A 16,549-nucleotide genomic window follows, 5' to 3' on the forward strand; every position below is an offset into this window, starting at 1 on the left:
TGTAATTATTTCCCAAAATCTTCTGGGAGGATGTGATAATAGTACACAAATTGTTGTTTAAGAAATTGAGCTTATTGGCTTGTGAAAAGTTCCCTGAAATAATTATGATGGTTGTTTTAAATAGAAAAATGGAACTTTATGTATGTGATATTAGTTCAAAAGAAAAGTCTGATTGCTGTACAAATGTGAGTGTGTGATAAGCCCTGAGGCTCATAAAGCAGGGTGTTCCTTTGTGCTGAAAAGTGGCAAGGTTTCAATGCTGTTGTTGTTATTAGGGCAAATTGTTATGATAAATACCCCATGGTGGGAAATATATTTATGGGAAATGTGTGTGATTTAATAAAGCTAGAGATAGGGAGGGAGAAATGGAAAGGTATTTTGTTAAGAGGAATGGAGTTTGTGTAGGTGGAATATTTTCCCTCCCTCTACCCCCCCCTCCCCCTTCTGTCAGCTCATTCAGCAAGGACCTTTTGCTTTGAAAGATAGAAGCAGGAAAGGGTGGGATGAGGCTTGTCTGCTGCTCGTTTAAACATTTCTTTTCTTTTCTCTGCTGAAAGGGAGGAGCATTGCTGAATCCGAATCTACATGATATGTTTTCTTTCCTGCTCTGAAGTGTGATTTTGATTTTAGTTTGGTTCAAATATATTTCAGAGCAGTGATCCAAAATACCTGAATTGGATGGTTGCTTTATTTCTGAGAGTGGTTTTTTTTATACCTTTTATGTGTGTGCATTTTGAATACCTGCTATGGAATATTGTTTTGTTTGTAAAAAAAGGAAAATAGAGAGGAATTAGGAACTACAATATGTAGCCGGAGGGATAAGTATTTATACTATTTTGAGACTAGTATAACCTGGATAAGGGAAGGTTTTTGAGGATTTTAGCCCAGAAGTGGGAAGGCAAAAGATAGCTGCTGGCCTAGTGGATATTTCCTTGGGGAAGGGGTTGCTTCTCAAGGAAGAGCTGGACTTTTGGTCTGGCTAGCTAGAAAGTACAGTATTTTGAGTTGGACTTGTGCATTGCATGCCTTAAATTAGAAGCTTTGTAGTACTCTGGAGCTTGAGGCGATAGTTCAGAAGCCAGGATGGCAGCAGTAAAATGTACTGTGAATGTGGATATATGATTCTCCTTAAGTGAGGACATTACAGTATTTGTTGATGTTACAGAGAAAGTTAAAATTCTCTTGAGAGGAGTGGAGGGTGGCATGGCCAGAGGATTGCTAGTTAAAACATAGACTGGGAAGAAGAAACCAGTAGCATTTTTGATGGATCTGGTGGTGTGTGTGGTTGGCCTTTGTGCATTCAAGCAGTGGCTCACTAATGTTGTTATTGTTAGAAATAAGTAAATTCAAAAATAAAATGGTATATAAGATGCTTAAAGGTTTCACAAATGGGGGTTGGACTGGATGACCTTGCAGGGTCCCTTCCAATTCTGTTAATCTGTTATAAAATGAAATATATTTCCCTATATACACATGCTTTGCTTTTATACTTTTGACATGCTCCATTGTTAAGCCTTTTTATATTTTTAAGGCATATGTATAATGTGCCTTTTATATTATTATTATGTTTGGGGGGTTGTTATAATCTGTTTGGAAAAATGGCAGTATATGATGAGCTTTTAAAAATTCAGAAGTTAGAAAGAGGCCCTGATGAGGAGATATTACATTCCTTAACGCTAAGGAAAGATGCCACGTGGGCAGCCAAACTAAGAGGTACGGAGGAGTACAGATGAGAACATAAAGGAAGAAGATAATTCCTGGAGACATGCTAGGATTAGCTGCAACACCTGAGGGCAAATCCAATGAGTTTGAAGTTGGAAGGGAATGAGTCTCAAGAAGGAGGGAACTTGGGTGATGAGATGAAACTGTATATAAAGTATGTTTTGGAATCTCAAGGTGTGGTCTTGGCTCAAACTTCATGTTAAGTTAAGCTGAGATCTAACCACTCTTTGCAAACAGCTTTTTTGTTTTTTCTTTTGTTAGCTTTGATATATGCTTCCAAATAAAATCTCTGTGTTTTCACTGATCCACGTTTTGTTATTTGGAGTCATTTCCAACATTATGATGTAGTTATTCCAAGAGAACTGAGTTCTCTTAATAGATAGGAATTTAGATCCAGTGGAGTATCTGTCAGAGCACAGGTTATGTAGAATTAAATACTAAAGTGTGGAAGGGTTTAGGACTGGGGTAGTCAACCTTTTTATACCTACCGCCCACTTTTGTATCTCTGTTAGTAGTAAAGTTTTCTCTAACAGCCCACCGGTTCCACAGTAATGGTGATTTATAAAGTAGGGGAGAAAACCCCTACCGCCCACCATGAAAGCTGGAACGCCCACTAGTGGGCGGTAGGGACCAGGTTGACTACCACTGGTTTAGAAGATAGCCCAGGGGTGGGCAAACTACGGCCCGGGGGCCACATCCGGCCCGTTGGTCTGTCCAATGCGGCCCGCCCCTGAAAAAAAATAACTGCCATTGGTCTGTCCAATCCGGCCCGCCCCTGAAAAAAAATCGCTGGGTGTGGCGTATTGCCCTGTGTCGCGTGGCCCCCAAAGCTGCAAAACAGTGCGGAGCGATCTAGGGGTAGGAAAGAAAAGAAATTTGCAAAGGCCTCGGCTGGGAGTTCGAAATCACCTTCAAGTGCGACCTCTCCGAAGGTGAGTCCCCGCCGATCCCCCTTTTTTTCCCGGGGCTTCCAGGCTTAAACTTTGCAAAGGCAAAGCTTGCAGGCTGGAGCGTCTTCCCGCCGAGGAGCAGGAAAGGTTCCACCCGGCGGGCGGGGCGGGCTGCTTGGAGCCACCTAAAGCTAGGCCGCTGCTGGTGGAGCCTTGCCCTGCCTTGGTGCCCCGTTTCCCGGCTCGGCGGTCCTGCTCGGGCGGCACTTTAAAAGCCTGCTCCCAGCACCCGAGCAACATCCCAGCAACTTTTAACTCGCGGGCACTCGCGCCTCACCCTGAGCCGCACAGCAGCCCACTCCAAGCAGCCCGCCCCACCCGCCGGGCGGAACCCTTCCCGCTCCTCGGCGGGAAGACGCTCCGCCTGCAAACTTTGCCTTTGCAAAGCCCTGGAAGCCCGAAACCGAGCAACTTCCCAGCAACTTTCGGCTTCCTTTTAACTCGCGGGCGCTCGCGCCTGGCCCCAAGCCGCGGGCGGAGGGAAGCCCGGCGGGCGGGTGGGCGGACTGCTTGGAGGAGGCTCCGGGCTTCCCCTCCGCCAGGCATGAGCGCCTGCGAGTTAAAAGGAAGCCGAAAGTTGCTGGGAAGTTGCTTGGGTTCCGGGCTTCCAGGCTTAAACTTTGCAAAGGCAAAGTTTGCAGGCTGGAGCGTCTTCCGCCGAGGAGCAGGAAGGGATGCTTAAACTTTGCTCGGGTGGCACTTTAAAAGCCTGCTCCCAGCACCCGAGCAACTTCCCAGCAACTTTCGGCTTCCTTTTAACTCGCGGGCGCTCGCGCCTGGCCCCGAGCCGCGCGACAGAGGGGAAGCCCGGCGGGCGGGCGAGCTGCTTGGAGGAGGTGACCCGGCGGTGCTCCGGCAGCAGCAACAGGCAGTTTCACCCGGGCTCCGCTCAGGTGTCTGGCTGGGGCTGTGAGGAGTTGCTACCGCCAGCGCAGCTCCGTGCGGCTCCAGTCCCGCGTTGCCTTGGGAAGGAAAAGGCAAAACCAGGAGCCGCTGAGCCTGAGCCTCCGGTGCCGCTGCTCCCGTTGCAAAGCACCGCCGCGGCTCTTCCTTTTTGCCTTTCCTTCCCGAGGCAACGCGGGACTGGAGCCGCGCGAGCCGCGCCGGCGTAGCAACTCCTGACTCAGGGGGCCTCCGAGGGGAGGGGAAAGAGGAGAAGGGGGGGAAGGGTGGGGGGGGGCGATTCCCCAAAAATCTTGTGCTGACCCGGCCCGTCTGTCAAATTTTAAAAGTCAATGCGGCCCCCGAGCCAAAAAGTTTGCCCACCCCTGAGATAGCCCTATAGAGAGAGGAATTGATTGGTTTATTGATCTAGAATGATTTCTGGACTTTTATATAACAGTATCTAACAAATAAATCATGTTTTGTAACTTCTTGTTCTGTAAAGTGAAAATATTATGTCCTTGGCTGGAGTGGGGGTTGTATATTTTGGCTTAAAGACTAATGTAAGAGATGCTAGGGTCATTCTGAAGTGAACGGAACTGGTTAATGATCCATTGTGTTCAGAAGAACATAATAGGAAGAAGCCATGAGAACAAGGGAAAGGGAAACAGATGGTATGCTATGGGTGTGGTGTAGGGAATTACGTAGTTGGATAGATTGTGAACCCAGGAAAGGAGCAGACACTGTATATAAATGCCAGCCTTCCTGGGGAAAAATGTCTTCTGCTATGAGCAGAATTCCCTTTTGCAAAAGCTTAATAATAAAGCTCTTGTTTACTGTCTCCAGTTGTGTTTTGTGATTATTATCACAATTTTGGTACAGCTTGTGAGTGTCCACAAGGTGGCACCAATTCCTCCAGTGTATATACTAATTTATGGTTGGAGGGTTACTAGTTTAAACAAAACCACTGAGTATTGTGTTATTTAATACTATTTTTATTTATATATTTATTGTAATAAATTTGCATATTAAATTCATATATAGAGTATATTTGTACTGTATTCCAATTTCATTAACATTTACTTAAATGTAGTATTTTAGTAGTGTTATAAAATAGATTGGGGTGAAGTACAAGGACAATGCAGAAAGATTGAGAAGCACCTTAAAAAATCCCTCTTGTTGACCTCAATAGCAGATCAGTTTCAATTATGAAGGTGATCACTGAGTCAAGCCCTATAATATTTAAGACTTTGAAATTAAACCACAATCTTAATTTTCTATCTCCAAACTTACATTTTTATCAGGCTCAAAGCTGGGCTGATCAGGGGCCAATTCCCCAATCAAAAGCGATGCCATGTGCTTCCTTACTAGAGTCTTGTCAAGGTGAAAGGCTGTAAAAGGATCCTAAAAACAAAACATAAAGACAAAAGATAATGAAACATATTTAGGCTGATAGATAATATTTTATTCTTATCTTTCTTCGGTCCAATTCAAAGCATGACAGACATACAGTAATTCCCAGGAGGTGTTTTGACCCAAGATACTGGGACATTTGCACTATTATTTAAGAAATTGGCTCTGAAGGGATATGATTAATTCTAAACTATAATTATTCAGAAAATAATTTTGGCTTCAAGCAAAGTCTGGAAAAACAGATGACAAAGAAACTGCAGTGTTTTGCAGAAAACATCAAAGACAGAAAAATGTATAAATCACATAATTTAATTGTTTAATTCTTTCTAAAATGTAGTATTTATAAATATTTTTTCTCAGCAATATAAACCAGTTTTACTGCTTTACTCTGCAGATAGAATTCCTGCTTTTCTGCTCTCATTTCAATTTATTTATAGGTGGAACACGCACAATTTGCTTAGTTCTGCATTAACTTTTAGTTAATTTTAAAGTTGAGGAAAAACTATACTTCTTTCTAAAGATATTTATAGTAAGTATAAACTGAAAGAAAGCAAAGTACAACTTTTAAAAATATAATATGTAGACCAAGTAAACAAAAGACATGGAAGAAGCTGCTTAAGGCTTTGAAAATAAAGGAGAAATATAAAAAAATCAAAATAATGATCCGGATAATGACTTTCCAGTGGATTTACAAAAGAGGTCTGCTAAAGACTTGAAGAAGCCTCTGTGATACAACAAGAAAGATGATATCTGAATGAATTAAAGACCAAGAGAGTTAGTTGTTTTCTTTGATCAGGATTAAAATAAGAAATGCTTTTTATAAATCTCTGGTAATTCTTTATGGGTTTTTTGCTAACACCAGAACTGAAAAGTTGATCATTTATTGTTATGCATATAGAAGAATGGGTTTGGGGAAGGATAAATATTTATTTGTAACTTTAGAGCAGGTGTTCTGACCCAAAGCTTGTTCCAAGGAAACAAATACAAAACAGAGGTAACAGAAAAACCTTTTAATGATTTGTTACGAAATCTGTTCCTTCACAGTTCAAAGGCTGTTTCAAATTAATTATCTCTGATAAGAAAGAGCCTTGCCAAGGTTGTGCAAGAACACTAGATAAAGTTACTAAGAAATATTTCAAACACAGAGTCTCCAAACACCAACCAAAATATTCCGAACGTCCACAAGGCTTGAGTGCAAAAACTTTTTTGCTTCCTGCAAAGAACTCCGGTTTCTCAGCTGGCTTTTATCTCCTCAAGGAGGGGCCATTACTTGCAGCCTTACTCCCGAGTCACCCGTGCTGCTGCTGCAGCTGCTGTTTCCTTCGAGCAGCCCTGCGTGCAGGCGCATTGGGCACAGGCTCCTCAGGAACCTCTTCATCACTGCTGCCAGCCTCCACAATCTCTGAAGGTAGCATTCCACTCCCTGATGGTCCTGGCCCCATCCCTGCATCACACACAGGCCCCTCATCAGAGTCCTCGTTCTCCGAGACCTCAGCCATCCACACCTGCTGCCGGCGAACCACAACAGCAGGTAATGAATTATCAAATTTATTTTTCTTGGCATGCTGAAGACTGGAAGTCACTTCTTTATATATTTCTTTTCTTTTTATTTATTCTACTTCTTTCCCTTTTCTTTTTCTTTTTTTTTTTCCTTTTCATTTTTTACTGTCAATAAAGACTCAAAGGTGTCTAAAGGTGGAATCATGGCAACTGGACCAAACTTTGTTAATCTGAGACATTTTGTTGCTGTTAGGAATGTAAGTCACCTAACAGTTGGGTTGGAAAATATATAAACCAGGATAGACATTTTAATGCTGTCTCTTTAAGAGAATGCTAAAATTGTAATTGGGTGTGGTTCCTCAAACGGCTATAAGATGGAACCAGAAACCTGGGTTGTCCTGTCCTGTTCTGGAGAGTGTTGCCATTCCTGCATTTCCCTATTGACTGTTGCTGATCATCATTAGTCTTGGATTAATGTGAGTCTATTACTGAACTGTTTTTGATACTGGACTTTCTTATTGGATTATCCCTGGACTGAAAACCAACTGCTTTAACTGTGAATGACTTGGACTATTTGTTGAACTTTGCTTAAATGTTTATTGGAAGTAAAAACCTACATTTTTACTATACAGTGTATCTGCGTGCTGGTTGTTTGTTTTTCTTCACCACTCTCACTACGTCTCCCTGTGTTGCACTCATTCTCTTAAAGGGGAATTACCTCAACACTGGTTATGGGCCCAGGCCATACCAGGCTCAGATAACTGAGAGTTAGTGTGAATACACAGTACCGTATACAGTAGCTGTTTGCTGTTTAATTGTGGGTTACTATCCTGGTAAAGATGGCACAAGACCAATCAACAAGTCTATCACTGATAACCCGGTTGGATGGAACAAACTATGTTTCCTGGTCTATGAAGTGCAGTCTACTTCTGCGTAGAGAAGGATTATGGACTGTAGTTCAAGATCCACCGGATGTAAATGCTTGGGATCCAGGTGATGAGGATGATGCCAAGAAGTTAGTTGACTTTAAACGAAACAATGAATGAGCTCTTTGTATAATTGGACTAACACTGAGTGACCAGCAGCTAGTCGATATTCGTGGAGAAGAGTCTGCTGCTAGGTGTTGGGAGAATTTGAAGAGGATTTATGTTCGTGACAGTGTAGGTGCACACATACATCTTACATATAAACTGTTTAGAGCACGTCTTCTGAAAGGTGGACATTTGTTAGGTCATTTGAACTTCATGAAAAGAACTTTTCAAGAGCTACATGAAAAGGAACTGATATTTTCAGAGCTGCATCAGGTTTACTTCATTCTTTCCTCATTGGATGGAAGTTATGATGATTACGTATCTTCACTGGAAGCCCTGACCCTAGATAAACTGACATTGACTGACATAACTGGAAGGTTGTTAGAAGAAGCAAGAAGACGACTGGATAGGGACCAACTGAGGAACTAACAACCACAAGAAGAGGATTTGTGTTCAACTGCCTATACTGTTAGGAAATGTTTTTCTTGTGGGGCTAGGGGACATATAGCTAGATTCTGTAAGAAGGGAAAACAACAGAATACTAGTAATCACCAGAAGGCTAAGAAGAATGTTAGTTTAGCTATGTCTAGCAATTCAACTGTAAACCATGTTTTGTGCGTTGTTGATAGTGGAGCATCACAGTGCATTACTAAAAATAGAGAGAGGTTTGTAACTATGTCCACAAGTAAGCAACATGTATCATTGGCAAATGGATGGAAGATGAAAGCGTCTGGTGAAGGTACTGCATATTGTTCTTGTATAAACAAGCATTTAACTATGTTATATGTACCTAACTTGAAATTTAATTTGTTATCAGTACAGGCTTTAGTTAATATTGGTTATATAGTAACCTTTAGAGGAGATAACTGTATAATAGAGAAAGAGGGTAAAAGTGTTGCTGGTACTTTAGAGAATGATTTATATGTGATACATGATGATCAGTTGAAGATGGATAACTCGGTTTGTAACAATGTTAAGCCACATGATGAATATATACATTTACTGCATAGACATCTGGGGCACATTAATTTCAAAATGCTCAAACAAACTGTTGAATTGTCAGAGGGAGTAAAATTAAAACCCTGTAGTAAGTACTTAAACTGTAATGCCTGTAGCCAGGAGAAAAGCAAGGTTATTCCGGCAAACAGACTGAATGGGTTTAAGACCAAAGAACCTTTAGAGGTTGTTTTTTCTGACATAATTGGTCCTAAGAAACCCAGTTTGGGAGGTGCCTGCTATGTTTTGAGTATAATGGACGATTACTCACGAGACGGTTTCTGCTATCTCATGAAAAACAAAACAGAAACATTGCAACATTTTTTTAACTGGCTAAGATTTGCTGAGAGAAAAATGAGGAGTAAAGTAATTATTTACTGATAACGGGACTGAATTTATTAACAAGAGATTCCAAACTATGTTAAAATTGGCTGGTGTCAAGCATAAATGTTCTGCACCTTACAGACCACAACATAACTCATTTGTAGAACAAAGAGGGCAAATATTACAAAACATGGCTTGCACTATGTTAACTGACTCAGGTTTGCCTGAAACACTGTGGGGTGAGGCCATAATGTGTAGCAACCATGTTTTAAACAATGTAGTGAACACAACAACTGGTGAATTGCCATTCACTTGTTGGCATGGCAGAAAATCAAATTTAAGTTACCTACACACATTGGGAGCTCCAACATGGGTGCATATTCCCTCACAAGTAAGAATGAAAGGGCAACATAGAGCTAAGAAGTTATTTTTTGTAGGTTACGAGGCCAACCATAGATCGTTGAGATTCTGGGATCCAGGCACAGCTCATGTTTATTGTAGCGCTAGTGCAAAATTTCTTGAACACGTTGGGTGGGATAAACTGGAACAGGAATCCAGCAATGATATTATTATTGACACCCAAATAGTCTCTAAAGATGAAATAAGTAAACCCAGAATAGCCATTAAAGAGGAAGCACAGGAGGAAGTCGAAGAACAGGCACAGGAGGAGATAGAAGAACAGGAGCAGGTGGAACAGGAGAGTCCACCAGTAAGCCCTGTATTACCGAGACGTTCAACCCATGTAACAAGAGTCTTTATGGCTTGAAGCAATCAGGATATGAGTGCAGCCAGTGTATAGTTAAGGAATTAACTTGATAGGTTTTGTAGCTGGCATGGCTGATCCATGTTTGTTCAAAAAGGAAAGTAATGGTGTAGTGTCATTGTTGCTATTGTTTACTGATAACATAGCATTAATCACCAAAACTGAACAAGAAGCTACTAAAATAATATCACTGTTAGGGAAGAAATTTAAGATAAAACAGTTAGGAGAAATTAAACAATATCTTGGATTAAAGATAGATAGAACTAGGGGAGGATACAAAATCTCACAGGCAGATAAAATTAACCAATTACTAAAAAGTTTTAAAATGGAACTTTGTACAATGGCTAAAACACCAATGAGTTAGGAGTTTAGCCATAGTGATGTTCAAAGTCCTATTTTTGATAAGAACATTTATCAGTCCTTGATTGGTAGTTTATCTTATCTCAGTAATTGATCAAGGCCAGATATAGCATATAGTTTGTTTGTTTTTTGTAAATTTTATTAGAGTTTTCACAAAGAGAAAAAAAAATACAAATAAAACATCTTTTTTGAAAGTAGCATAATCCCGGGTTACATTTCTTTGTACAGACACAAATTCAGGTTCATGCTCATTTTTATATTCTATTCCATATCTTATTACTATTTTACATTTTCTGCATAGCTTCTCCCCTCTTTTAATTTTCTCAATTTTATTTTAATTATCTCATCTCAATTCAAATCATTGTATTTATATTTTTTGTCTGTCCTGTTTCAATTATCTATTATCTTTTCTCATTAAACAAAATTTCTCCTGTAGTGACTGATTGGAGTATGACACCTTTATATCTTTTCCCTAAAGTTGTAACATTCAATATAATACATAACTTCCATTCGGATTCTGCTTGGTACATTCTTAAAATACACACTGTATTCTTAAAAAAAGAAAAAAAATTATAAATGTATATAATTAAAACAACATTCCATTCCAATGCAATTCTATCATTAATATTAATATTCATTAAAGTCTTAACATCTTCAACATTACTTTTCAATTAAATATCATACTTCTATGGGAACAATTATAAGCTTTCCATAGTTAATTCCCCCCCCTTCACTTATATTTTATAAAACATTAACTAATTAAAATGTTCCCGTTCCTCCCTAATTCAATTTTCTCATTTATTTTATTTCACTTATTTTATTCACAAACATTTCACTAAATTACACTAACTATTTTATCCCTCATTTTAATCATACGTTGTTTCCAATTTTCTAAAGTTATTTCTATTACTAATATAACAATACAATCTTATGTACCTTTACAGAATCCCTTTTTCAGTTAGATTTTCACCCATTATCTCTAAATAGGTCCTGTTTCTCTATATCTTGCTCCGGTCCTTTGTAACTTCTTTTCCTTTCCTTCTTCCCTCTCTTCTTCTTTCTCCCCCTTTTACCCCCTTGTCTCTCTACCTCTATTTCTCTCTTCTGTATTCCCCTTTTCTGTTGCTTTCCAGTATTATACTTATTTTTCGAATTATTTTTCTTTTCTTTGGTTGTTTTTTAAGTCTTAAATTCTCCATTCTCTTGCCCCCCCTTTCCTTTTTTTTCCTCAGATAGAATTACTTGTTCATTAAAGATGGCTTCTTCTTTGTCCCAGTCTTCTTGTTTTGCAGTCTTTTCTTGTTGTTTCTCATAGTTCCAAATCTCCATTTCTAAGAATTGAAAAATGAAGCCAAAAGAACCCTTCCCTTCTTGTGCATCTTCTTTGTACTTTTTAAGTTCCATTTTCAATTCATCCAGAAGTGGTGCCATTGTATAAATGTTTAAACAACCACCTGATTGATTTTAGTCATTCAAATATAATAACCAAAAATCCAAAGATCACCAAATAATCCAAATACACACAAGCTGTTTATTTTTTGCTCTTTTTTTCATTTTCTCTTCCTGGGGTTACTATTTAGTTGCAAAGTTTCAGTTAAAATGTATCTTTTAGAAGTCTTGTCGAAGTTTTACTTTAAATTCTTTTTAATTCCAGGCAGTCTCCTCCCTCTTCCAGATCCTGCCCTTATTCTTTTTCTCTCCCTTTCCTGCTTATGAAAAAGAAAGTTTTTAATGTCCAGAAATCTTTATTATCCCTTTGGCATTTTGTTTTATTTTCAGCTTAATTGCCTATTGATGTCAAAGCGGATTTTTCTGATTTCTTATTTAAGTCTCTTAATTGTCAGTATAGGGAAGGAGAGAGAAGAAGAAAAAAGCTAAACCTTTCCCTTTTCACTTTCCTTCGCTGCTTCTGACTCTTCTTTGGGAGCGATGATATTTTTTGTAAGTTTAAATTCCAGGGTACCTTGGTTGTTGCTTTTACAATTTAACCCGGTCAGCCAAAACTTTCACTTCTTATCTTCCTCCTGCACGTTCTTTTCCAGTCGAGTTCTTCTTTGTGGTGGCCATTTCTGACCACCGCTGCAACCGCCTTTGGGAAAGGGAGTAATGGCCAGCTGAGGAGGAGAGATACGGCTCTCCTCGACCTGCTGGCGGTCTCCCCCCTCTTCACCACCTCTAGGGGGTGGCTTAGCCCCGAAACCAGCCAGCTCGGGGTGCTCCAGCAGCGAGCCCAGACAGAAACCACGCACGACCGTGGATTTTTGTCTGTCGCCGAAGCCCTTCAGACCAGAAGTCCCCTGATATAGCATATAGTTTTAACCAATTAGCTGAGCTAACTGAAAACTGCTAAGCTTGTGTTAAGATATCTGAAACAAACAATGCATTATGCATTATATTTGGAGCCTAAGGATGAACTGAGTTTAACTGCATATGCTGATGCAAGTTTTGCTACAGACGTAAATACACGTAAATCTACATTGGGTACTGTAGTATTATTAGGAAAGGTGTTGATTGGATGGAGGTCTATTCGCCAGATATTACCTCAACAGTTGCTCATCCAAGCAACTTCATCAGTCAGAGTAAAATTAGGCAGAGAATCATTGGAATATACCAACTCTTGCCACACCAATTTCAATTGAATCTTGACTCTCTGACTCTCAGAGTAACATCTCGGATTAACAAAGTTTGGTCCAGTTGCCATAATTCAACCTTTAGTCAGCTTTGGCCTGCATGATTCGGTTTTGATTGACATATATATTGCAACTCATTTGCGGGAGAAACACCTGAATTTGGTGTGGCAAGAGTTGGCACATTCCAATGACCGTCTGACTCTCTGCCTAGCTAATTTTTACTCTGACTGATAACACTGCTTGGATGAGCAATGAAATATCTCAGATTACCAACCTTTGGTCCAGTTGCCATCATTCAACCTTTGGACACTTCCATTTTTATTTCTTCCTCTTTTTTATTTTTCTGAGTTTAATTTGTATTTGATTTTACTATTGTACTGAAAATCTTTATATATTTTTTTAAATTAAAAAGTAAGTAAAAGGTAACAGAAAAAGATTGGCTAATCTGCTCTGAAAGTGGGTTATAGCAACTGGGTGCAGTCTTGTTTTTTAAATGATGATAAAATTGTTGTTGTTTTTCTTCTGTTCAATCATGTCCAATTCTCAGGGACTGTTGAACAAGTCCCTGAATTTTTCTTGGCAAGATTTTTCAGAAGTGACTTGCTACTGCTTCCTTCCTAGGGCTGAGAGAAAGTGAATAGCCAGATTCATGCACATGGTAGCGCTTGAATTCACAATCTCCTAATGTCTAGCCTGATGCCTTAATCACTACACCAAACTGTGAATACATAACATATCTTATCATATCTTAACATAATACATATCTTATCTTCTTATTTTCTACATCCAGGTTGTTTTGTGTGTGAGAGAGATGTGTTTTCTTTGTGAGCTCCTACTTGCAGTCTGTATTAACAGAGGCCAGATACTGATTTTCCCAACTGACTGAAAAGGTGTAGATGTATGTGTATCTTCAAATAATCACGCAATATAGATCCAGTTTCTCTCTTTGCAAAAGGGAAGACAGACAGGATAGTATGGCATTGACTGAACTACTGGCTCCTTGTTAAAGTTCTGTATGATTACTTAAAAAGTTACAAATTGATTATTTAATTGCCATAATAACTGGTTACGATTTAATAATTACACTTAAAATATTTGGAAGGATTTTCTGGTTCTGATCTTCACTTTTGTTTTTGGTGAAACTGTAAGAACAAGAAAATTGCGATGTTTTACCAACAATTCTAAGAAAAGCTAACCTATAGATCATAGGTTTAAATTGTTTTTTTCTAAAAGCATAGTGTATATCAGGAATAAAATGTCCGTGTGAATGTAAAAGAGCAAGAGAGAATCTGTGTGCTGATTTCACTGCATCATTTTGTAGGTAGGATTCCTGTTTTATTTCTCTCGCTTCTATTTAACAATTAACAGTGGGATTTGCAAGATTTGGCTCAGTCCTTCAGAGTTGGGAAAACCATAGATTCATAACATAATGGATTTTAAAAGGGACCATTGTAGGCCATCGTGTTAAACCTCTCTTTTATGTGTGAATCCTCCCTAATGGAAGGCTGCCTGTAGACATCCAAAAAGGAAGCCCATATGTTTCCCTCAATCAGTGGTTCCATACTCACACAGCACTTGCATCCTCAACACTGAGCCGGAATCAGCCTTCCTATAACTGAAGCCTGTTTACTCAGTCCCACTTAAGACTTTTCTTCTCCAGGCTAAACAATTCCATTTAATAATCCCTTTGGCAACCATATCACTCTTTGGTGGCTCCTGTTCCAACTCTTTTGGGCCTTTCTGAAAGTGCAGCTCCACAAACTGAACAATGAGCAGAATAAATGGAATGCTTTATAAATAAGCGAGAAAGCCAAAGACTAGCAAAAAGAAGTCAATATGTGCTTCATATATTATAAAAAGAGTTTTGAGAAGGGCTCAGAAAAATGAGAACCCCAGAATCTCATTGTCTTCATGAGAAACTTACATACAAGTCAGGAAACCACAGTACAGGCAGAAGAACATGATAAAACAGACTGACTCCAGGTTAGCAAAGGGGTACAAGGCTGTGTACTTTACCCTTATATTCGATCTATATGCTGAATATATATTAAGGGGAACTAGACTAGAAGAAGATGGGCATGGTTTTAACACTGGAAGAAGAAACATCAGTAGTCTATATCAGCAGTCGCCAACCGGTGGGCTGCAAGAAAATGTTGGTGGTCCACAGAGAAATGTCATCCCCAGAGCCCACCCAAGCAATTAATCCAGGCTGTGCCACCCACATAGCCTGCGGGAACCCTCCCCGCCAACTCACTCCTTACCCGGCAAATTTGCCTGCTAAGTTGCTATTTTTCTTTTTTTTCCCCCAACCATCAGCTGTTCTGCTGTGCTGGAAGATTTAGATTAGCTAGAAAGCAGGAAATCGTTGCATTTCTTGCTTTATAGCTAGTATTTAGATCTTCGGCTCTGCAGAGCCAAACCTTCCTTACGACTGAAGCTTCTATTATTCAGTGCAGACTCACTGCAAGCAAATTTTATGTGACAGACTCAGGTAGCTGATGGCAGATAGATAGATCTCTGAATGATTCTGTGAGCAACTCAATCTGCCTGCCTGCTTTGCCTGATTTGGGGTAAAAGTTGCCAAAAGTTGCCACTACTCCAGCTACTATTTTTTTATTTAAAAAATTCAATATTTACATAAATATTTATAATATTTACATACAAGCCATGCCCAGCCAGTCACATGACCACCAAGCCACACCCATAAATTAGACCATGCCCACAGAATCAGTTGTTAAGAAATTTGAATCCCACCCCTGCTTCTGTGTGTGTGTGTGTGTGTGTGAGAGAGAGAGAGAGAGAGAGAGGGAGGGAGGGAAGCAGGGAGAGAGAGGGGTTAAATCAGATCTCCCCCCCATCCCCCCAACATCAGCAAGCCACCGTCAGTCAAAATTCATATTAGGATTTAAAAGTATGAGTTTGGTGATCCCTAAGGTCCAAAAGGTTAGCGACCCCTGGCCTATATTATGCTGATAGCCCTACCCTGAAGCTGAATATATAGAAAATCTGCAAGTTTTAATAATGAAAGTCAAGGAGCACAGTGGAAACTGGGATTAAAATTAAATATAAAGAAGACCAAACTAATTAGAGTAATGTACAATGACTTTGTCAGGGAAGATACTGAAAATGACAAATAGTGTCTGTCTTTTAGAATCAACCCTGAACAATAAAGGAACAAGCAGTCAATAAATCAGACTAGCTGCACAGGGATCCTCAAACTTGGCAACTTTGACTTGTGGATTTCAACTCCCAGAATTCTCCAGCCAGCTTTGCTCGCAGCAGCAGTTTTTTTTCCGCCCAAGGGAGAGAGAAACATCTGCCCCTACGTAGTCTTGAACTCCCAACCTTCCCTGCACAAGTTGATTAGCTTTACCGCATTTTTCACATGCACACTTTGTAGGACAGTTTGTACATGAAATCAAACAAGGAATACAAATATGCAAGCATCTTGTTTTTAAGTATACAGCTTTGCTGGCTGGAGAATTTTGGGAGTTGAAGTTCACAAGTCTTAAAGTTGCCAAGTTTGGAGACCTCTGAATTAGCACTTAGAAGAGTTACCACAGAAGCCTTGGAAAAGATATTTCCATGCCATGCCCACAGCTACAAATATCAGAATTGTGTAATCTATGGTATTCCCTGTGACACTCTATGGAAGCGAAAGAAATGGTGGCCAGCCCCGAGTCTTCGCCTCGTCATCTGCCGCCCGCCTTACCGTGGCGTCCTGCCCTGCGTAGCAGCCGATGGTCCGAGAGCCCCCTGGGTGCCTCCTGTAGAAACGGCTGATGTCATAGACTTTCCTGTCAATCACCAGCCAGCGGTCCCGTGGCGGGTCTCCCTGGCCAGTGCGCAGCCCGATCTCTTCCCAGGTAAACCACCGCGAAGGGCAGGGCAGATCGGCCTCGGGATCAGCCTCCCTTCTCCGCCTGATCCCAGTTTCGCTTTGCTGGGAAGCCATCTTCTCCCCTCGACTGAGGCTTC

The 16,549-nt window shown here is 40.2% G+C and overlaps 1 protein-coding gene across 2 annotated transcripts in view; it reads right to left on the reverse strand.

Moving 5' to 3' along the window:
- Positions 1 to 16,541, reverse strand: part of LOC113429456 (acyl-CoA (8-3)-desaturase-like) — a 32,149-nt gene extending 15,608 nt beyond the window's left edge. For both annotated transcript variants that reach the window (XM_087950643.1, XM_087950642.1), the window contains exons 1-2: positions 16,284 to 16,541; positions 4,848 to 4,958 (exon numbers count right to left, since the gene is read on the reverse strand). In XM_087950643.1, coding sequence (XP_087806769.1) covers positions 4,848 to 4,958; positions 16,284 to 16,526 — 354 coding nt within the window. In that variant the 5' untranslated portion in view covers positions 16,527 to 16,541. The remainder of the gene's footprint in view (positions 1 to 4,847; positions 4,959 to 16,283) is intronic.
- Between the last annotated feature and the right edge of the window lie 8 nt (positions 16,542 to 16,549).

Source organism: Notechis scutatus, chromosome 1 (genome assembly GCF_049901735.1).
Source record: "Notechis scutatus isolate UNSWTSFEM ecotype Mainland chromosome 1, rNotScu1.2, whole genome shotgun sequence".
Classification (NCBI taxonomy): domain Eukaryota; kingdom Metazoa; phylum Chordata; class Lepidosauria; order Squamata; family Elapidae; genus Notechis; species Notechis scutatus.